Source organism: Hypoxylon trugodes (assembly GCF_022578975.1).
Source record: "Hypoxylon trugodes strain CBS 135444 unplaced genomic scaffold F4822scaffold_10, whole genome shotgun sequence".
NCBI lineage: Eukaryota > Fungi > Ascomycota > Sordariomycetes > Xylariales > Hypoxylaceae > Hypoxylon > Hypoxylon trugodes.
The window spans coordinates 251,237-273,281 of record NW_026250025.1 but is presented as its reverse complement, the minus strand read 5'-3'; the positions used below and the strand labels follow the sequence as shown (position 1 = coordinate 273,281).

The 22,045-nt window shown below is 46.5% G+C and overlaps 7 protein-coding genes across 7 annotated transcripts; 2 read left to right on the top strand and 5 right to left on the bottom strand.

Moving 5' to 3' along the window:
- Positions 1 to 216: 216 nt before the first annotated feature.
- F4822DRAFT_417644 (uncharacterized protein) lies at positions 217 to 5,585 on the bottom strand. The gene is made up of 5 exons (XM_051459461.1): positions 5,262 to 5,585; positions 4,932 to 5,184; positions 4,413 to 4,842; positions 778 to 4,312; positions 217 to 716 (listed from the first exon to the last, which is right to left on the bottom strand). The coding sequence occupies exons 2-5, from the start codon at positions 5,042 to 5,044 to the stop codon at positions 400 to 402; spliced, it is 4,395 nt and encodes a 1,464-aa protein (XP_051309578.1). The 5' UTR covers positions 5,045 to 5,184; positions 5,262 to 5,585; the 3' UTR covers positions 217 to 399.
- Positions 5,586 to 6,335: 750 nt separating this feature from the next.
- On the top strand, positions 6,336 to 7,301 carry F4822DRAFT_417643 (stress responsive A/B barrel domain protein). Its single transcript, XM_051459460.1, has 2 exons — positions 6,336 to 6,640; positions 6,738 to 7,301. The coding sequence occupies exons 1-2, from the start codon at positions 6,542 to 6,544 to the stop codon at positions 6,957 to 6,959; spliced, it is 321 nt and encodes a 106-aa protein (XP_051309577.1). The 5' UTR covers positions 6,336 to 6,541; the 3' UTR covers positions 6,960 to 7,301.
- Positions 7,302 to 7,419: 118 nt separating this feature from the next.
- F4822DRAFT_433738 (taurine catabolism dioxygenase TauD, TfdA family protein) lies at positions 7,420 to 8,824 on the bottom strand (the record flags this gene model as incomplete). The annotated part of the gene is made up of 5 exons (XM_051461891.1): positions 7,420 to 7,542; positions 7,639 to 7,700; positions 7,805 to 8,221; positions 8,283 to 8,389; positions 8,457 to 8,824. 5 exons carry the CDS (start codon positions 8,822 to 8,824, stop codon positions 7,420 to 7,422), a joined length of 1,077 nt encoding a protein of 358 aa, XP_051309576.1.
- A 494-nt stretch (positions 8,825 to 9,318) lies between these two features.
- Positions 9,319 to 11,033, top strand: F4822DRAFT_433737 (general substrate transporter; the record flags this gene model as incomplete). The annotated part of the gene is made up of 5 exons (XM_051461890.1): positions 9,319 to 9,718; positions 9,770 to 10,252; positions 10,315 to 10,605; positions 10,673 to 10,835; positions 10,892 to 11,033. The coding sequence occupies 5 exons, from the start codon at positions 9,319 to 9,321 to the stop codon at positions 11,031 to 11,033; spliced, it is 1,479 nt and encodes a 492-aa protein (XP_051309575.1).
- A 582-nt stretch (positions 11,034 to 11,615) lies between these two features.
- On the bottom strand, positions 11,616 to 15,149 carry F4822DRAFT_433736 (acetyl-CoA synthetase-like protein; the record flags this gene model as incomplete). The annotated part of the gene is made up of 6 exons (XM_051461889.1): positions 11,616 to 12,334; positions 12,429 to 13,870; positions 13,944 to 14,019; positions 14,080 to 14,316; positions 14,373 to 14,769; positions 14,826 to 15,149. 6 exons carry the CDS (start codon positions 15,147 to 15,149, stop codon positions 11,616 to 11,618), a joined length of 3,195 nt encoding a protein of 1,064 aa, XP_051309574.1.
- Positions 15,150 to 16,699: 1,550 nt separating this feature from the next.
- On the bottom strand, positions 16,700 to 18,256 carry F4822DRAFT_417632 (uncharacterized protein). Its single transcript, XM_051459459.1, has one exon. It carries the CDS (start codon positions 18,224 to 18,226, stop codon positions 17,894 to 17,896), a length of 333 nt encoding a protein of 110 aa, XP_051309573.1. The 5' UTR covers positions 18,227 to 18,256; the 3' UTR covers positions 16,700 to 17,893.
- Positions 18,257 to 18,437: 181 nt separating this feature from the next.
- F4822DRAFT_433735 (glycoside hydrolase superfamily) lies at positions 18,438 to 21,629 on the bottom strand (the record flags this gene model as incomplete). Its single annotated transcript, XM_051461888.1, has 4 exons — positions 18,438 to 18,471; positions 18,534 to 18,973; positions 19,061 to 19,163; positions 19,789 to 21,629. 4 exons carry the CDS (start codon positions 21,627 to 21,629, stop codon positions 18,438 to 18,440), a joined length of 2,418 nt encoding a protein of 805 aa, XP_051309572.1.
- Positions 21,630 to 22,045: the final 416 nt, after the last annotated feature.

Genomic DNA, 22,045 nt, shown 5'->3' with positions numbered 1-22,045 from the left:
TTTTTTTTTTTTTCTCCTTCCGTCACAACTCCCCTTTAAAAGAAGGACCCCGACATGCATCTAAAAATGACATTATGTAAGCCCCATTATAAGCATAACTTATTCCTCCTCCTACTCTTCGATGCCATGATCTTTTATTCTAGAGCAGAATTAATACGGCTACAAAAACAATTACTCTTCTTTTAGGTACGGACTCCATTGCAGATATAGAAATGATTTCTTGTCATCAAATTTCATGTTGATTATCAGATACACTGTCTAATGGTTGATGATTGTGAGTGTACATGAACGATGCCTCAAATCAACATGCTTCGTAAAAATCTCATCACTACTCGCGTTCCTCCTTTTCACTAATACTCATACATCTATCATATCCTCATCGACCCTCGTAGATTCCCTTCATTTCTTTCCCTTCTTACGTCCAGGCACTACCTTGAAGCCAGCACCTTGAATCGAACCGGCATCGTTGGTGTTTTCCTTGTGATTGCTCTTCTTAGCTACCTCGTTCCATCCGCCCGCCATGCTAGATTGTGTATCCGCTGATGGGCTCTTCGCAGGTTGCTTCTCTACTACGCCTCGATCTGCAAGCTTCTTGCGACGAATAAACTCCTCAGCAAAGTGACGTCCGTCCATCGTCTTCGAATTGGCGTAAATAGCATCCGAGATGATCTCACCTACTAGTGGGAATCCGATGAGCGTGTTGGCAAAGGCGTCGACTATTATCATTGTCAGCCGTGTTTCTAATAACCTGAGTTAAACAATTATAATATAACTTACTGTCAGTAACACCCGTGATTCCTTTAGCCAACTGGCCATGGAGCCACTTTGTGAATTCTTCCATCGCTTCGTTGTGGCCGGCGCCGACAGTCGAACTTGCCGGCTTAACCGTAGGCCTTGTAGGAGGAGCTGCAACGGCGGGCGCTGGTTTGGTAGCACTTGCAGGTCGCGTTTGAGCAGATGGACCTGTGGGCGCTTTGACCTTGCCGCCGGCACCAACGGTAGCCCATCCCGAAGTACTGACGCTCGGTGTTTGGCTAGGTATAGGAACAGCATTAGGTTTGCTGGCAAGATCGGCATATCGCTTTCCGGTGCTGGATGGAACTCCAACTTGGGCCTGGTCCTTCGCTTTCTGCTTACGAGCTTCTTCCTCACGCTGAATATCGGCTAGTGTCTTTTTCTTGTCGGAAGATGGAGTTTGAGTGGAAGGCCCAGAAACTGGCACTTTTCCTACGGGTGGCTTAGCCCAGGGGCTACTGGTCGATGTAGGATTCACAGGGGAAGCAGTGCCCCACGTGCTACTTGTAGGCAGTCCTGGAGCGGCAGCAGCGGCCTTCTCACGTTCTCGGGCTGCTTCTTGTTCAAGTGCAGCACGTCGGGCGAGTGCCGCAGCTTCCTCTGCCTTAGCTGCTTTCAGAGCCTCTGCTTGTTGGATCTCCTTGAGACTAGGTCCTTTGTGGGACTCCATCCCACCGTCTTTAGCCCATGGGGCGAGCGGGGGTGGCTGAGCAGCGGCAGATGAAGGCGCGATATCAGGTGTACCAGATCGAGAGCTCGTCGCGTATTGTTCAGGTAGGTTAGACTTGACTCGTTGAGGAGCGGGAGCAGGTAATGGCGTAGCGGAAGGTGGTGGAGGGAAAGGCATCGGGAGCCCGCTAATCTTTGCCGTAGCTGCCTGCGCTTGAGCTTGAGCTTGTTGATACTGCTTGTTCAAGGAGGCTGATTGGTCTTCTTCAACGTGATGGTGGGCGGGCTCTACGTCAGGAGATTCTTTCGGGCTAGAGTCAAGTTCAGTAGTCTGTGCGGCTGGGCTCAGCTTTGGGGCTTGCTCGTTCACCATCTCATGAAGAGGGGATGTCTGTCGTTCCATCATTTCAGCATCGTGTTGCGCCCTGAGTTTCTCAAATTCCTGTAGACGCCCTCGGAAGCCTTCTGCGTCTTCGGCAAGTTCACTAGAACCCGGAAGCTGACTGCGTACGCCCGCCTCCGAAGTTTGCGCACCAATAGGTTGTGGCGGAAGGTTGCCGCCTATCGGCCCTGAACCGTGAAGGCCAGCCAACATCTGGCGTTCTGGACCGGATAAACGAGCAAGCTCGTCTTCTCGGAACATATCTAATCCCTGTCCAGAACTACCTGGTACGGCGGCTTGATGTGTAGCTGGCCCGTCGAAAAAAGAGCTCGTAGAGCCGATAGCCCCAATGGGAGCCTGAGGAGGCATCGTGATGGGCGAAGTAATGCTCCCAAAGCTTGGTTGGCTTTGGAGGCTATGTACACTCGAATGGTGATGTAAACCTGGAACACCAGGAATAGGAACTCTACCCATAGGTTGCTGACTAGCGTAAAGTTCGCGGTGACGAGCCATGAGATATTGTTCTTCTTGCTTACGCCTCTCCAGATTATTTTGCTCTTCTGCTGTTAAGGTCCTACCAAAACTAGGAAAAGCATTCACCAGAGGTGGCTGAATCACACCGCCGGAGTTGGAGAATGGTCCGGTCTGAGAGGGCGGACCATGAGGTATGCCAATTTGTGGAACTAGGAAGGGTTCGCGGGAGTTACCAATTCGTCTTATTAATTGGCCCAACGGCTCGAATTCTGAGTCTTCGAGCTTTTTAACCCGTAGATCCGGCGTGAAAAAATTGGCTTTAAACCAGTCATTCATCTCCAAACCAGTAAAGGGACCTTGCTGATGACCTTGTGGATCAAGGTATAACCATCTCATTCTATCGGGCATAACCATAGTACGAGACTGGACTGAGGGGGGTTCGGGCGTCTGGCTCGCCGGGTAGGATGGCGCGGCACTAGTCGCAGTAAAGGGTTGACTATGAGGGGCGGCTGAGATGCTGCCGTGTAAAGGTTCCGAACTGACTGGGGTTCGAGTAGACTCAGGCTGAGCGAACATATCGGCGAAGATACCCCTACCTGCTCGCATGGGACTGTCTGTATCACGGGCGTGATCTCCTGGAGCGGTACGGCCGATAGCACCTAATGGGTTAGGTTGTCGAAGGTCCGGAACCGAGTCGCTCAAGTTTTCATTGTCTTGAGATCCCATTTGCGCTTGCATCGCTGGAGGGAATAGTGAACCAAGCTTACTCGCTCGACCAAATGATCCAGAACCACCGAAGCCCGAGGCGCTTGCCGGACCAAACACACCACCGAGATTGCCAAGGCCAGGAGACTGAAGATCGCCAACGGGGCCAAATAATGAGCCACCAAAGCCTGAGAAAGGAGCGCGCTCCCTATCCGGGGTACTCGATGAGGGCCAGCCGGTTAGATTACTTAATGGAGGATAGGCTTTTGCACCTACGCTGGAAGTCTGGCTACGATCGCTACCGTCGAATGCTGCGTGAGGAAAAGTACGTGGCAAGCCTCCACCGTAACCCGAAACATGATCAGACGCACCAGCAGAGCCGTGTTGTCTTTCCCCAATATCTTCATGTTCGCCACGTTCACCGGGAGGGCTTCGATAAGGATTTGTTTCCGATGGACTTAAAGGCGTATGATCATGTTCCAGATGGCCCCCCAGATTTAGACTTGACATCCCGAAATCTCCAGTAGAGCCTTTTATAGGAGTATCATATGTTGTAGAGTGAAGAGGGGGGTGGGACATCGGAGGAGGGCTCGTATCTTGAGCGCCTCCTAGTACAGCACTACCCGAGCCAATATCTTCACCGAAAGGGTCAGTATCAGTGCGCTGTCGCGGGCGCCAAGGACGGTTGGGATCTGTCGCGCCACTCTCGCTTGACTTGGCTGCGATGCTATCGGAGCTCTCTTTGGGGATCAAATGTGCCAAGCGGCTCTCGCCACGTACATTTCCAGGCCTCTTTTCCCCAATTGTAGCACTCGAAAGCGAAAAGTGTCCAAAACCACCAATACTAGGCAAAGCGCCCGGTGCTGAGGTTTGCCAAGGGGAGTTTCCTCCAAAACCTGCGCTGCTCGGGGTTGTGTTGTTACGCATCAAACCACCGAACGGTAGAGACTTGGCAGAGGCTTCGCGCGCACCTGGATCTTCCTCGGGCTCTTCAAAAGTCGAATCCTTCGTATCAATATTTTTCCCGCCAAACCAACGCGACGAGTCGTCTCGAGGCGGTCGAGTTGCGGATGTTGGAGAGGTCAAACCCGAGTATGGATTCGTATCGGTAGTTTCACGTCGTCTCGTCCCAGGCCTCGATGATGCGGAAGGTGAAACGAGTCCGAAATTGGTGGATGTCGCATGGGAAAGAGAAGTCTTTCGGCCATTCATACCTCCTCCTGGATGATTCCCATCTTTATTCTGGACCGGCGGTTTCATGGCGGAATTTACATCAGATGTGAAGAGCTAATTGAAAATGGTTAGTTCTCGAAGGAAAGTAGATGTTCTAACAGCTAAGACTTGACCAAAAAAAAAAAAAAAAAACTCGCACGTGTGTGTTGCTTACCTCCTTTTCTTCAACATTCATCTCTTGTAAACCGACAGCTCTGGTTGTACCCGGCGTATCCCAGCAAATGTCGGGCTCTTGAGGAACAACATGGGAATCCCCAGTCTTCCCCCAGCCTCTAGAAGCAGTACCATTAGTATGCCCAGGATTCCACCCAGGGAGGAATAAGGCGGAAACGTCAGGTAATTGAGGATTCGAATCGTGGGACGCATTGAAAATGGAAAGAAGTTGGTCTCTCGAATATCTAAGTGTGCCTGAACTTTCGACGTTGATTGAGCCAACTGGCATTGCAGAGATAACGGCAGGGTCAGCTGAAGCAGGATGAACGGCTTCGGAGGTTTGTAGCTGATTTAGCGATTGGCTCGAAGGAGTTGTAGATGTCCGACGGAAAGTGAGAGTTCCACCATTAGTAGATCGACCCGGACGAGACCTAAAGAACGAAAGTATCAGCATACCCACGACAACCAAAATGCATTCAAGGCATATAAAAGTATATAGGAATGAAAAATGGCAGCATACCATTCTCCACTAGTATTTCCTCGACTATCATTCCTAGCACCTGATCTCGTATCACGACTTGAATTCTGTCCAGCAGCGGCTGAGGCGAAACTCGAAGGTAAGTTTGATGGCATTGTCGCGAATATGAGAGGCTGTAATCTTATACAATTACGACCGAGAAGAATAGGAGGGAGGGAGGGCGATCGTGGCGTCTAGGATTTCGGGAGAAAATCGAGACACTTAAGGAAGAGGTGGAGGTAGAAGGGAGTTGAGGCTATTCTCGCCTAGAATATTAGAGTCAGTGTCGCTACAAGTGGTGGATACGTAAAAGAAATTTTCGTTTTTGCATACAAGAATGTGAATAGGAGCACTCGAGGTCGAAGAGGTGTAATAGTAGTAGTTGTTTTAAGTCGTAATTAAACAAACCGTACTTTACATGGAATTCTTTTTTTCGGATCGCGTAATGAATAATTGTCTGTGATTCGTAAGAATAATCGGGAATACGAATAATTAGATTATTCGCTTTTTTTGTTGTTATTGTTGTAAAAAATGCGAAATGCGGTGGGCTTCAAGGGTTGTTGTTTCGTAGAGGCCTCTTAGGTCTCTTCTCACTCTGGTGACGACTTGCAAATTCCTATTTTTTATTCTGCTGGGTTGAAATTTCAGGGTTAGACGCTAGGTAAACTTTCCTTCGGTAGCAGGGTAGGCAACTTTAGACAGCTGGGGGCAAAACGGCACGAGCCTCCGACCAGCCGCCAGACAATAGAGAAAGCCACATGTAGCCCCTCCATTTTTAAGACCAGCCACACACATTACAGGGATTTTATTGACTAAGGTGGGTGGTACAGTGGGTACATTTTACTTACATAAGGCGCTGTGGATAAATAAACACAGAACGCCAGTCAAAATGATGCCCTATCAAGACGCATGTACCTTCCTAGCTACATGGGGCAACAGGGCTTTTCAGCTGTGAAAGTTTTACTTGATGCTCCAAAATATCCTACCTAGGTACTTTGATGCCCACTTGATTTTATTGCAGACTACATAATGTACAATTGCCTATCTCATTCAATATTATTTACATGTATGACTCAGACTCGTAACGGATACCTGTCAACCTTCCAACTTCGTTATGATTCAAATTCAGCAAGCCTCGTAACATAATAAACTATCCCTCAAATCAAATAACGGATACTGCTGCAATTGGCTGTTTGAAGAATACAATTGCTCAAAGTTGAACATACCTAGGTAGGTAGGCACCTAGTTCCCAGTACAGCCGTACAGTCAACTTGGTAACTCCGAAACTCCTGTTTGTAATACAAGACGACAAACACGTCGTCAATTACCTATAACCGCCACGAATTTAGCTTACCCAATAGAGGGGCAAGAGAGCGTGTCACAATGAGGGGAGACACTTCGCTTCGAATAACAAAGAGCCATTATTAATACGAGTAGCTTATAAAGCTTCGCTTGCTCGGCATCATATAATACTAACACTTACACTATCCCGAGGAAATAAATAGTACACTTCCTCCCGAGACCTATACTTCAAGGGATGAGACATTTTGCATCTAGATATCAGAAATCAATTCACCAATTCATTGACATTCTTGCATCTTACAATCGTCAATATGATTATTCATCGTGTTACACTATTTAACATCCCAAAAGAGGAAGACATTGATTTCCTTGTTAGTCAGTATCAAGTATTAAAGCAAGAAGCCGTGAAGGTTAGTCTACTCGTATCCTTACCTACCTTGGCACTCAGTTCTATATAACTACCGATAAACCATGACCATGGCTAACAACTCGTGTTCGTGTCGCTAGGATGGCCAGCCTTATATCCAATCAGTAATAGCTGGACGTGCACTACCCGATGAGCGATCCCGGGGTTATACCCTCGTCGGTAAAACCATATTTCGTAACCTGGATGATATGAAATACTACGACAAAGAATGTGAAGCTCATAAGCGGTTTAAGGCACATGCCGCTCCAAGGAGGGTTGGTGATGTCTTGACAGTATATTTTGAGGAATCAGGAACTACGTGATGATCTTAGTTGATACCGGGTAACGAATATGGAACGCTATAACCTGGGTAACACTAGGAAATGCGGGGGGCACTCTCATAGTGAGAATCATGGCTTGGTCATAACCTCGGTAGTGAAGTAGGTTTCATGAAATGGAATTCATACTCGCTTTTAGCCCCCCGACGGAAATTTGCGTCTAAAATGTGCTTTTTGCGAAAATCCGAATTGGCTATGGAGAAAGATTCAAAAGTATGCCGGCGCCAATAGATGTCTACCTTCTACATGCTATGTTACTATCACGGGGCGATGTAACAATTCATTAAATTAGCAACTATCAATTTACCTGAGTATCAATTTAGTACCTAGGTAGTCTACTATCTAGGTATTCTCTACTACCTCCCACGCACAAATCGTAAGCGATTGCTTGTAGATACATTCCCATATTAATCACCTACTCCTACACAAAGCCGAAAGAGCAGCATTAGAATCGGGGCATTCCCAATGCCTCCCTTCTTCCCGTGCTTGCTGGGTCGAGATAAGGCACCTCGCCAATACCCGATGCTCGTACACCAGTTCTGATTCCATCCACGAGATGCGTGTCGGGCTATTTTCGATAACATTAGCGCTAGATTTCATCCAGAGAATAGCATAATTGAGAACAAGATGAATCGCATATATATACAGGAAAAAAGGTACTCACAGTAGCGGCGTGCAAGGTGCACAAGTTGCTCCAGATGGCACAAGCTCCTCTCGTCCAATGCACTATAAAAGTCAGCCGCCATAAAACACGAAGTGGGGGTTTTGAGGTATGTCCAAGTAGGAAGGCTTATTTTCAAAACAGGCCATAAAGGGGGAAAGGAACATACTTCGAGCCACGCAGTCATGGTTACGTGTAATAAGACGCAGCACGTATTCACGGATCAGATTATCCTCATAGGAAGTAACATCGTTAATACGACTAACATGAAGTCCCACGCCAGCGAATAGGGACTTCCAACCAGTCACAGGTTCCGTGCGAATAACGGGGTGCGATGGTGAGAAGTTGTAATCAACGTTAAGCGGTGATCCGCGTGGTGACATAACATCGTACCCACCAGCTTCACAAGCTGACTGGAAAACGGGCTGAGCGCAGGTTGCCGTCAAAGTTTCGAGGAACTTCTGGAATGGAGTTGAGAGCCGATCATATAGCTCGTATCCTGATACCCAAAGAGTGTCTCCTCCCGAGGGTGGAGTAGACTGCATGCGTAGGAAAGAGAAATCAGATGGGCAAGTCTCGAATAAGCCTTAAAAAGGAGTCTGATTAGTCACCATGCATCGTCTAGGGGAGTTCAATGTTCTACATACTGTCGCTGTGCCATTCGCGACCTAGATCTCGAGGTTCGCTGGCTGCGCCGGGTCGGTTTTTCATTGTTGCATATAACTTCTTAGCTGCCTCGGAGTTGATTACATAGCTATACCATATTAGTACTTACTATGCATAGTTCGGTCAATACCCAGAGACTTAGGCAGGTAACATACATGTTTTTATCGGTAGTTCCATCCTCCATAGGCAAATTGTTTGGGTCGTTATATAGCGGGTGTACATGTAGGCCATTCTCCGGGGGTCGCCCGGTTAACTTGCCTAGCATATCGGTGATGTACTTTTGTTCCTCGACGGACAGATCATCTTGAGGTTCTCGAAAAAAGACGACACCACGTTCACAAATGGTTATCGCGAGGTCGCGCAATTGCTCATCTGCATTAGGAGCGTCAAGAATATCCTTGAGTTTTGCGTTGGGATATTCCCGGCCAATGATTGGTGTAACATCGATATACTCAAGGTGGTCTATAGACTTTCCCTTCTTCAGGGGCTCACGGATGAACTTGCTAGTATGAAGAGAACCCATGTCGTATGCAAATTGTATATTAGTTCACTCAAGGGCTACCAAAAAAGTAGGTAATAAGTTTGGGGACTCTTGAGATTCGGTTAGGAATAGAGTGCCCAACCACTTATATCAACAAGACATTACCATCCGGGGACCCCAGAAACCATCAATTATGCCGATCAATGTCTCCAATTGTAACCCAACGCATTGCCGTCCCAGGAAGCGGGGACGACTAGCGGTTATTTTGGGAACGGCAATGAAGAATCTGGAGAAGTTGGGGCCAAGGAGCGGGGATTCCACGATTCTTCAGCTCTTCTACTCCAAATGACTTTGTCAGCTGCTCATTTCGACTACGGCATAGGTATTTAGGGGAGGGATGTTTGATCTTCTAGGATGAATTCTTTTCCTTGATAATCCCCCGGGTTCTTGAAGTGAACATCGGCTGAGAGTCCCGAAAAGAATCTCCAGCCCATCTAGTAATCTTCCAACGAAAGCATACGAATACTAGAATAAAAATGGTTGGCGCCGTCGTATCAGCCAATCCACTACAACTAGATGTTCGTAGTCACATAAAGTGTCTTGCCATCTGTTGTGTGATAACCATCTCAAGCTTTCAATATGGCCTCGATTATGCCCTCGTTGGTGGCTTCATGGCCATGCCCGGATTTTTGCAAGTTTTCGGTTACTATAACGAATCGACCAAGGCATGGGCCATTGACCCGACTGTTCAACAATTGATCTCATCTTTGATGACAATTGGGACTTTCGTGGGTTCGCTCTCAGTTGGAGCATTCAGTTCTAAATTTGGACGTAGACACGGCTTGTGGTCTGCGGCTATTCTGAACTTCATTTCGACGGCGGTTATGATTGGCACGACCAATCTCGGGGCGCTCTACTTCGCACGCTTTGTTCTTGGTAAGTCACGAAAAGATGTTGTAAACATCAAAAGCTGATATAAATGTACAGGAATTTCCGTCGGATGGTTTCTCACATTTGCTCAGGTCTATATTAGCGAAGCAGCACCAGCTCATCTTCGAGGTGTCGTGTTTGCCGTTTACCAATGTCAACTCTCTATTGGCTCTATCGTCGGAGCTTCAATAGATTATGGGACGCACCTTATGCTTAGCAAACAAGCATACCAGATTCCACTTGCGATGTTCTTCGTTGCTCCCGGTATCCAGACGATTGCACTTTTCTTCTTTCCGGAAAGTCCGCGGTGGCTTATGACCCAAGGAAACGAGGCAGCGGCGGAATCATCGTTGCGGAGACTACGCAACATGAACATTGACGAGGCAGAATTTCAAGCCGAGTTCAACGAAATTAAAACTTCGACTGCGCAACAAATTGATTATCATCGCGGGAAGCACCTATGGATTGAGATGTGGAAGGGTGTAAATCTTCGCCGATCTCTCCTCTCAATATCTGTTATCTGCTTCCATTGCGCTAACGGTCAGTATTCTTGTGGCTCTTAAAAGAGAGGCAATGAATATTATGCTAACCTTTGCGATTAGGTTCCTCTTGGGTCAATATTTATGGAGTATATTTCCTCACGGTAGCAGGAGTTAAAGAGGCCTTTGCCTTTTCCACCATGATAACATGCATGGGACTCCTTGGTGTCTTAGCCAGCTCTTTTGTCGTTCGTCACATTGATCGTCGTGTTATATTGCTTGTTGGTGTAGGCGCATGCGGTTTATGTCAGCTTGCGTTCGCTGTTGCTTGGACAGCAGCTCCGGGGACTGCAGTCGCTGGAAAGGTGGTTGTTGCTTTTATCTCACTTTTTACCTTCTTCTACACAGCTTATGGTAAGTTACCAATATACCCTCTTTCGCCAATGCTTCGAGTTTGGGAGATGATGGCTAATATTAGTAGCACCTTACGCCTGGCTTTTGGGAGGCGAATTGCCCGATAACCATCTTCGAGCTCACACTTATGGTCTGGGAACCGCTCTTAACTTCCTTGGAAACTGGTTGGGTGTCTTTACTGCACCATATTTTATAAATCCGGCGAGTCTGGGGTGGAGCGCTAAATATGGGTAAGTGATAAAACCTCCATTGACGATACCTTGCTAACAGTTGGATAATAATAAAGGTATATCTGGTTCGGATCTAATATGGTGGTGTTTATTTTCACTTGGATATTCGTACCCGAGACACGAGATCGAACGTTAGAGGAGATTAACGAAATGTTTTTGCCGGAAAAAGATATTGAATCAGAAAAGGAAAAGAATTAGGATCAACCGGAATGATATGCCTTGAGCTATAAATCTTTTGTCGAACTGCTTACCAAGGCGGGGTGATGCGCTATATTTGTAGAGGATTGCTAGTAATTGAAAAGCAGTCTTGAATTTGATTCTCGTATGATTTCTCACCAATGCACGAAGTGATGGCACTCCAAGTGTTCCAGAATGGGGGAGACATCGTGGATATGATGTTGTATCGGGAAGAGTTCTCACTTCACTGTAGCAGTTTGTAGATGGAACAAAATACCCCTCACAGTGCAAAGTTTACTGTATTTGGCTCAGCTATGGGATTCTGAGCGGCGGGGTTGTGCCTATCCCGGTACCTAATTCGGAGTCCCGCGGGGACAGAACTACGCTGAGTGCAATCATAAAAGCCTTACGGGATACAGTGTTTTGGTTACTGTGGCGATTATTAAGGGCCATCTTCTTCGCTTTTAATTCTTACATTATCTTTTAACATCTACAACTTCAATTTTACTCAATTTCAAAAACTACTTATTAATAAAATCCATCGTTCAATACAGACGCCTATTGCAGCCCCTAAACCAATCCTAGTCTCTAAGTCGGTCCGCCTTAAAAACCCCATTGCTTACACCAATGCTTCATAATCTCCGGTGTAACGGCCTTGACGGATCTCATAGTTGCGCTGCGCTCTGTAGTACGCTCCATTTCGAAAACAATAGGTTGTTGGCCTGCCTCTGACATTCTTCGGTACGAATCAATGAGTTTGACACCGGGATTCTTGTCAATATTTTGGGTATCATCGACCTGACTTTGTTCCAATCGAGCAATCCAGTCCTTGAAACTAATCAATTCTCGGATGCGTTCCTTTCCATAGAATTCTTGCACAGCTGGTGCGAGCTCGGCCCATGTCGTAGCGGACGGGTTAACGCCATGATAATAACCAGTAATATCCTCAGCAGCGAGTTTCTGAGATATACCGCCGACTTCGAGGACCAAATTCGCAATACCTTCAGCCGGTGTCCAATCGACCTGTTGCATGATTCCGAGATCCGCTGGAAGAGCACCAATATGCAAACTGCTTGCGATAATAGAAGGGAGCCATTCTTGTTTGTTCCAATAACCGGCCTCTGCTTCAGGACCAGCGATTTGGCCGACACGGATTATGGCAGCTGGAAAGTCGCCCACTTTAGAAACATCTTCCAAAATGAGATTTCCGACCATCTTGCTACGTCCGTAACCACCACCAGCGAGCTTTAGATCTTCGAGTCTTCCCTCAGGCACCTTTCCATTAGCGCTGTTCCAATGATCGACAGTGCCAATCGAAGATACTATTTAAAGAATTTGTGATTAGTTATTCCCGCTCGGTGTTCGTTTCTCAGCAACTTGAGAGTTGCGAATTAAATGAAACGAAATTCAACTTACTGAATACGACAGCTACGCGCTTCAAAGAATTGGTAGCAAAGTCGGCCACATTTCGGACACTTCGGATATGCGGATCAAATGATTCAACAGGCATATTGAAGTTAACCGGCCAAGCATTATGAATAATACGATCAACTTCGTTCAACAGTTGATTATACACATCAGCAGGTAGACCAAAGTCGGAGCGCGACATATCTGCACGTAGAAATTCGGTCTTCGATTCGAAATCAGGACTGAGACCTCGGTCTTTAGCAACTTGTACTTGGCGTTTTGCGCCACCATCCTCGCCTCTATTCAAGCAAATCACTTTCTTCACTGCGGGGTTTTTCACCATGAAGTCCAACATGTAAGATCCTAACATGCCAGTAGATCCGGTGAGAATAATGGTTTGCGCATCGTCTAGAGGGTCAGACCTCCCTTCTTTTTTCGTAGGGAGATGGTCGGTGTATTTTTCCCGGAGCGACTTCATGGATTGGAGCTCGTGCACCTCATTGTTCTCAGTCCTGGGATGAGTTTCGCCTTTGATGATCGAGTGTATATATTGTGCAAGTCTTCGTGGAGTTGGGTTTCCATAGATAACACGGGCAGCTAACATAGCAGCATCGACATGGAATCCAGAAGCCTTCAATCCAGAGCGAAGGAGTCGTGATGCATTAATGACCTGCAAGGAATCGACACCCGCAGAGAAAAAATCGGTATCTCGTTCGAGTTCTCCCTTAGATCGCACTCCATCTCGGAACAGCTCCACAATGGAATCCGCCAATGTGTCTTCAGAACTTACGTCGATATGTGTTATAAGTGTATCGAATTCTTTGCTCGTACCCTCGTACAGCTTCTCAATCTCGTCTTTGTACAACTTCAGCGTACTTGCTCGTTGAATAGTACCTTTCCCAGCGCGCTCAAATGGCTTATTTGGATCAGAGAGCCTTATGAACTCACGACCTATCTGCCCATGCGCAACGGTCTCCTTGTTTGCCTTGACAATATACGTCCAAACACTATCGAGAAACTCTTCAGCTTCTTGTTTGTTCCTGGGTGTCGTTGCGGGCTCAACAAGAAGGCCAGGTTGGAAGTGGTTGGAACCCACCACAAGCACACCTTTAACTCCAGGGTGGTCGGTAATGATCTGTTCGATAGTTACTGGGTTCAACTTTTCTCCGGTGGAAAATACAATGATGTCATCAGATCGCCCGTAATAAATCCAATGATCCGGAAGAGTTGGATGTGGCCTATACAGGTCACAGGTATCGTACTCGTCAATATCCGGGAAGGTATAGAAAATTCCCTGGGTACCTGGGTGCTTGTCCTTTCGTACCATCACAAATCGATACACATCCTCGGTGCCTTCAACCTTTCGCCACTGCGCTCCTACTAAATCTGAATTGAATATGAACCATTGCCAGAGTTCAGGCTTAGGTTGGTAGTACAGAGGAATAGCATACCTAAAGCGAGTTAGCAAGTCCGCGTATCAGAATATTCACGCACAACAAGAGACAAGGACAGAGGAGCTCTCACTCTGTAGCTCCTATCGCGTTGGAAAGCTTGATACCATAGCTAGTCAGTCTATCACCAGCTTCTTTGTTGAGATTCCCTAGGCGAAATCAGTCTGACATAGCCAAGGCATACATCCAATATGTTGTTGATTACTTACCTCCGGCAAATGCAACAGATTTGAGCTTCGCCAGAATTTGAATGTACTCCTCACTATGACTAATTTCTTCCAAAATCGATGGAGGGAAAAATGCACCATCTACATTAGCATTCTCCAGACACTCCAAGGCTAGTTCTGTGGATAGAGGACGATCACCGATTCCTAAAGCGATCGAGGTTCCGTAGAAAATCGTACTAAAGACGAAGAAGAAAATTCCTGCGGCGTGAAACAGGGGCACTTGGGTCACATTAGCAGAGTTAAGTATATATCCTGAATGGGTAGACCCAGCTTACTCGGTGCAAAGAACCTCTTAAGAGACCCCACAAGACCTCGTAACCAAGTTACAGTGCCCCGAAACTCGGGCGAATTTCGCATAGCATCATTCACAGCCATCAAACCATGCTTGAGGACAACTGGCTTTGGAATTCCGGTACTTCCACTGGTGTGTAGGACAGCGAAGGGTTCCCATTCGGCTTCTTCAAAGGTTTTGTTGTAGGGGAAATGTTCCGCCTCTTCTTCCGGAAACCATGTTTCGAGAGGGCCGACTTCAACGGTTTTCATTTCTCGTTCTTGTAGCCAAGGCTGAATCACTGCGCGGAACGGCTTTGCAAAGGCTAAGATGTTGCAGTCTGTTTTTTCGAATAGGCTCATTTGGCCCTCCTGAGTGTTCCGAGGAGAAATAAATAGGGCCTGCATTTCTGTTAGCGTACTTAGGTGCGTGTTCCGTCTTCTAGGGAATACAATACCTTGTAGCCAGCCTTTATAGCAGCAATCAGGATTACGATGTAGCGGGCATCGTTTGGACCGATATACGCTATGGTGGGGAAAGAACCTGGAGAAGGAGTACCACACGCCTCGACGATCTTGTGTGCCGAGTGGTTGATCGCATTTGCGTACTCCTTGAACGTAATGGACCTCCAGCCGTCCTTGGGGTCCGAAGAGCGAGGTATAGTGAATGCCTCTCGTCCAGGGTCTGTCTTTGCAAACCCATCAATGATATGAGGGGCTAGCCGACGTCCATACTCCGGCTTGTTGCTGCCATTAGTATGTGCTCCTGCCGTCTCGGCCATCATTAGACTTGTTGGAAATTATCGGTTGCTCGTTTCTCCGCGTACTTCTTTAGGTAAGATATGTGTTATAAATGAAACTCGATATTTAGCTACTGAGATGTTTTGTTAGTTCGTCAAGAGAGTATGATCATAGTCCTTTATATACCCAACAGATGTTCGAAATACTTACGTTGTTGTACAAATTCGACCGCGTCTTCGGCTTAATCTATCGCTTCTTCGGTCAACCCACCGCGGCTCCGGTTTAGTTAAGGAGAGCAATTTACTGTATTATTACCAGAGTTGAATTGTAATATGTAACGCAAAGAATGGCCGAGACCAAAACTCGGTGGTAACAGTTCAGAGGGGATGCGTACATTAAAGAAGCGTCACCATGATGAACGCGGCCGAATCCCGGAGTTCTTGTGGCGTATGTATATGTAGGAAGGGTTGATTAGATGACATAGTCACATGGAACGGGTTTGGTACCAATGGAACGGCCGATTTTTTTCTGGGTATCATCTTGATGCTGGATAGAAAATGGAAATGTTGAACCGGGATAGCTATCTAAGTAGAAGCATTACCTCTCTCGGACAGATTTTTACTAAAACGTTTAGGGTCGGCCCCGAATCATTGGACCAGCTACTACGAGAAGTCCTTGGTATAAAGTTCTTACTTACGAGCCAGCAAACCGCATCGTACCAAGCAGGTAGTTTAGGTAATTGTATAGAAACTTACGTGAGCACGGAATGAGCAATGAGCGGTTGGTGTCTCATGATGTTGCATAGGACTCTGCATAAAGAGCCGGGGGAATAGGGTACAACCAACTTAATAGGTGTATATTAAATTATGTCCGATTCCCTACCTGCTAACTCGGGAATAACGTCGTCATGGTAATCTACATCGGCAAATAGACTTGGGTATGTATTTCTTTACCTATTAAAGCTACCATGCAACCCGGGTTAAGCTATTCTGCAAGTCACCCGCATATCCTATATCTCGTCGTATACTAATAACTGAATTTCCAATTGTGTCAAGTATAAGTGCGGTTTATTTCCGATGGTACTTTTCAGTCCCACTACGCTGAAGCCACCCAGCCCCCAACATCTCCGAGGATCGCCAACACACCGCCCTAACTGTGCCGTGTTCTCTAAAAGCAAGAGTTGCCAGGGGTTGTAAAGTCAAGTATATGATGGGGGAAAATACAAGTATACATCCAAGCCGTTCCTACTATAAACCCCCGACCCTTATCCCCGAATGCTCCTGTTGCAACGCCCGATCCATGTAGGTCATAGAGACGGGGGAGTGGGGTGGCTATTTTATTCCGCTATTCTACCTCGGTACCAATTCCGCGATCCATTTATTATTCCGCTCTTGTTTTTCAGCTCTACTAAAGCGGCAAGATTGAAAGGGTATAGGCTATTCTCCGTTACATATTGTGAATGGTAGTAGGCTGTAAGACGGACGATTCGATTTCACCATTGAGAGATAACCAATTAAGACTAAGTTAGGAACAAGTTATACTACTGGTGGACCAATTAGAATAAATTATTTTGAAGAGATATAGTCTTGTGCTCTGACTAAGATTATAATAACTTCTACATTTCCTCGGCTTGGCACCTACTTATTTTTATCTGATTATTCGCCTCGGCAGATGCCTAAAGCTACCAGGACAAGCTGGTTCATTTTATGATTAAGCCAGTAAATACACAACCTGAAGTTTGCCTAGCTATGTGATGGAAACTGGAAGGCGGCCTCTTTTCTCAATGACCACCTTGTTGACCAATACCAGCTCGCATCATCTCGAAACGGAATAGCCGACACGAGGCCATGTTGATAAGAAGGGATTAATATGGTAATACGGCTTCAACATTGTCCGCGGCTCCGAGTCATAAGACTGGTGTATTATGACAAGTTCTTGGGAGGTAGACACTTATATTCGCCCATTGGTCCTTGAATCCATATTGGTATTCTAAGCCGAAGGTGAATCATAATGATTAATGCTTAACACGCCACTTTATCTACCCGAGTACTTTGTCATAAATGAATTTTTTAATGCGACTGTTCGGTAGCAACGATTGAGAATGCCTGTAAGGTATCTTCCGTAGATGAGACGAGTATCTCAAAAGTGGATGGGTAGCATTATCGTCATCCCATTTCGCCACCTTAGAAATGGAATGAATGTCGGACCTGATGAAGCTTCAAATATTAGCAACAATTTTATACAGCAATATAGACAATGGGTATTCCACGCATAAACACATCGAACTTTCTCCGCTGAAATCAAACACCCAACGCGGTGGTTATGGTGGCAACCCTATGCTGACAGATTTTGTGTCCCCAGCTCCAGCGAAATACCTGTTGTAGGCCCTAGTTCCATTTACCTGTCATTGGACACAAAGTCCGCCGCCTTGGGAACTGGAGTTCCGGTGCTGCGTCTGGCCTACCGGTGCCGGGCGCGCAATCGGTACTACTTAACGGATGTCCGAGCGGCGGCGAGCTACCTCCAAGATTTATATGGGTTAAATTGTTTCGTATTAATCGGATGATAATTCGGAGGTTCGCCGGTATTTACAGTCCGCGGAAGTGATGAGCGTGTTATCGGGCGCGTCACCGTGGTGAGCCAGACGGCCGAGATGGATGGGATTCGCCACATCGCCCCGCGATTTGTTCTCCTGTTACATGGTACCGGTGTTACTACATTAAGTTCCTCGTGTTCCGAGAGGTTGTACAATATGTAGGGCGATAAGGGAAACAGGCGGGCTCAATTATTCGAGGGCGACAATCATGCGCTTAGCGGGAATACGCGGGTCGCTGAGGTTATGTTGCTTGAGTCCATTTCTAGTTGCGCTAGATTGAAGATGAACCAGAGAATGAGGTTGCCGAGCGCGAATTGGTGGAGAAGGTGAGAGAACCGAACTCATAAAGAGTAGGCGATTTGAGACCACTAGAAAACCCGTAGTGATACTTGGATCATCATATTTAAATATCGGAACTCCGTAGAAATGCGTTTTTGATGCATTGAGACTGAGAAGCCTTGTTACCTGTTTCGTGGAGGCCATCTGAAGCTTAGTAAGAGTAAACAGGAGAAATGAGACCATGCCAGTTTCAATTATGGTGGGGTGAAATGTTCAGAGGTACATGTATGTTTGGATTGTTTATGTTCACGGGACAGGAGGTAGGTATATTAGATACATATCGGCTAGAAGTGACTATGAGTAGAGAACCCGTTGGAATTATCGTCGCCCTTCCATAGTTTCACTAGCGGAAGACTTATTAACGAGGGGAAATATACTTGCAAGAAAAGTGCATCTATGATTGCCTCTTCTTTCCCTTGTAGAGGTACCTGGAAATAGTCAGCTTTTCCAAACTCGCGATATAATCCTCCGGAATCTGGGAAACACTCACCTTCCAAGGAATCCTTCTATAATACCAACACCGGCCACGATACCAGCACCAATACCAACGCTCTTCCAGCCTAATCGTCCGTGCTCATACTGACCCCAAGCCTTGTAACCCAAATATGAACTAAGTCCTACAATAGCGGCCAAGTTGGAGATAGCTAAGGTCGTCGTCGTGCCGTCGCTTAGGTCACTGAACCACTTAGTAAGGATAGTATCAGCTTTGCGTGCTCTTCCAGCGCCCCTCTTCTTCGCAAGATGAGCTTCTGCACGAGCACGTTCCGCGGCATCTTCTAGTTCTTGGCGGGTAGCTTGGGTTTCGGTCTTGACGTCTTGTTCCATAAAGTCGGAGGGTACGGTGCGCACGGAAGGTGTGTCGACATCTACAAGAGAAGCGGTGCTTGCAGATTCGGATGATATGACCTCAGGAGGTTGGGGGGCAGCAGCCTATAATAACAAAATGTTAGCCAGTTTTTCTCGCGGTGCTTTTCAGAGTGAGAGCAAGAATGGGGGAGGGGCTGCCACTTTACATACCTCTGCGGGCGTTTGCTTCGGACCAGATGCGGCAGCAGCAGCGTAAGACACTAGAACGAAGAAGATGTTAGCAAGATATTCTATCCCTTTTCCTTCTAAATTTCTATAATATTCCAATCAGATAATTTGTAGAACAAAGCCCTTACTCTTGATTAGTGCTGTTGAAAATTATCAGCAGGCAAAAGTGTATGGATTATGAACAGCTTGTATAGAGTATAGACGGATTGTGATTTGATGTCAAGAGGTTAATGTTTCAAAACGGTTTTATGATCGAGTCAGGTGGTGATAAATTAAAGAGAAGAAAAAAGAAACAATTGCGACTTGTGGGAAGAAACCGGAAGATGTTGATGAACGAATGATCGTGACGCCTTGGTAGCTACCCGGTGGTGCTAGACCCCCCCACCCCTGTCGCATATGGTCGAATGACGTATTCGCGGGTTCAATTCATGTGCGTGATGTCAAGTACCCAAGTACCATATTCATATATCAGGGAAAGATAAACTGTTAAATAAATATGCAATGTTAAAGCTATTGGATAAATAAATAACCTCTTAAATCGGTAGATCTCGTCATCTTGCTTTCCAAGATTGATTAGATCTCCCTCTCTCTTTCTGTCTCCCTTCCTATAAATACTAAATCTATTCACATATGAAAATCACCTTCTATTATCTTTCTCAATAGTATCAACCAAGGAACCGAATCCAATATGTCGTCAGAAATTAACGTACACGCGACCTTCCCAGGGTTTCAGAGTCGGTAGTCCGACATCCTTGTCAAGCGACATGCCAACATCTCCGCCCTCCCCGTATTGCGTACTGACTAGAAGCCTTGCTCTACCTTCACCCAGCACTTTCTCGATGTCAGGGCAGTCTTGATCATCAATAGAAAAGTTCAGCACAACCACTGCAATTCTCTTCGTTCTCGTTTGGCTATGATTAGCTGTGCCATTTGTCTGGGGTTGTGCATCTGCGACAGATGGAGGGCTCTCCTTCACATACGCGAAGATGGCCTCGTCTTGAGGATCTAACAACCGAAATGTCCCAAAAACAAACACATCCTTATACTGCTTGCGCAACTTCAGAATCATCTTATAAAAATTCAGAATAGAATCATTGTCCGCGATTTGCTTTGCCGCATTAATATCCCGATATTCATCATGAACACGCATCCACGTTTTGACACCCTTCTCCGCAAACCCAGCATTGGGAGAATCGTCCCACTGAAAAGGAATCCTCGAATGATCACGAGCAAGGATGTGTAGGCCATGTATTGTATCTGCGATCCTTTTCTCGTCTTTTGAGGCTAGTGCTTCGGCATAGAAGTTCAACCCTTCTACGTCTTTATATTCATCTATATCCCATCCTGCCGGCATGTTCGCCATACCAATTTCCTGGCCCTGGTATATGAACAAGGTCCCTGTCATTGTGGCCTGCCACAGCGCTAAGGTTTTGGCGCTCGCCTGCCATAGTTGTGGTGTCGAGCAGTTACCAAATCGGCTCACAGCACGTCCATTGTCATGGTTTTCGCAGAAGACAGTTGTCCATCCATCGGTACCTTCGATGAAAGTTTGCCATTTTGCTACAACGGCTTTCAGTTGTGATAAGGTGAATGGCGAATATATGTACTTCGATCCAAACATGCCCCCGATACCAAGTCGGATCATGGAAAATTCGAAGACCATGTCAAGTTCTCGCGCCGCTGCTGATATGTACGGTAGGACTTGATCCGGATGCGGCGTATTAGACAGCTCTCCAACAGATATAGCTCCATATGGTTCAAGCACCTTAGACCGCATCTCGCGGATGAATTCGTGTATCCTTGGTCCATTACACCACATCTCTGGAGCGGCTTGAGACGGTGAGTTTGGGTCTGTAATTGGCGCATCGATGTATTCAGTGCGTTTACTATATTTATTCACAGTATCGATCCTGAACCCATCAACTCCGCGCTCGAGCCAGAAACGCATAGTATTGTCGTAAATAGCTTTACGGCAAGCTTCAGATTCCCAATTGAGATCCGGTTGTTCGGGCGCATAAAGATGAAGGTAGTATTCTTGGGTATATTCGTCCCATGTCCAAGTAGGTCCGGCAAAATAACCTCGCCAATTCGTCGGTGGGACTCGTTCTCCCCGAGAATTATACCGCGGTGGCTTCCAGATATACCAATCGCGCTTAGGGTTTATCTTCGATGAACGAGACTCTTTGAACCATTCATGCTCAATGGATGTGTGATTTACTACCAGGTCGAGGATTAACTTCATATTCCTCTGATGGCAAGCTTTAATAAGCGCGTCGACGTCCTCTACTGTACCATATGGCGCATATATCTTTTGGTAATCCGACACATCATAGCCCATATCAGCTTGCGGACTTTCAAAAACCGGCGAAAGCCATACAACATCGATGCCGAGTTCATAAAGATAGTCGATCTTGGAGATCAACCCCGGAATATCTCCCCAGCCATCCCCGTTAGAGTCTTTGAAACTAGCAGGATACACTTGATAGAATGTCGCATCTTTCCACCATGGCTCTTTGCCAAACCATCCGTTCTTGCGACACAAGCCATTCATATTGATTAGAAGTTTGCAGATTTGCTACTCTATTGGCAAGGCCGGCCGCCAAGAGAGGGGATCACAGTAAAGATAATTGGCCTATTTGAAAAATGAAGCCTCATGCACATCCGGTGCGCTAGAGTGATTCACGGCGGAAGACAGTTCTCGTGTCGGGACTGACTCCGTATTGTAGGTCCGGTCCGATCAAAATGAGGTTCAAATGAGAGTTCACCGCATTGCGCCTCGGCTAATCCTACGGCAATGAATTCCAACTCTGGTATGAAGCTGTTCGCCAAGATATTCAAGAGTCGCTTGTTGACTCCGACAAGCCTGTTCAACTCCACTCAACTCCCACTTCCTTCATATTCCGTGATAGTTATCCAATCATGATACATGAACTCCGACGTATTTTATTAGGCACAACTTATCTCTCG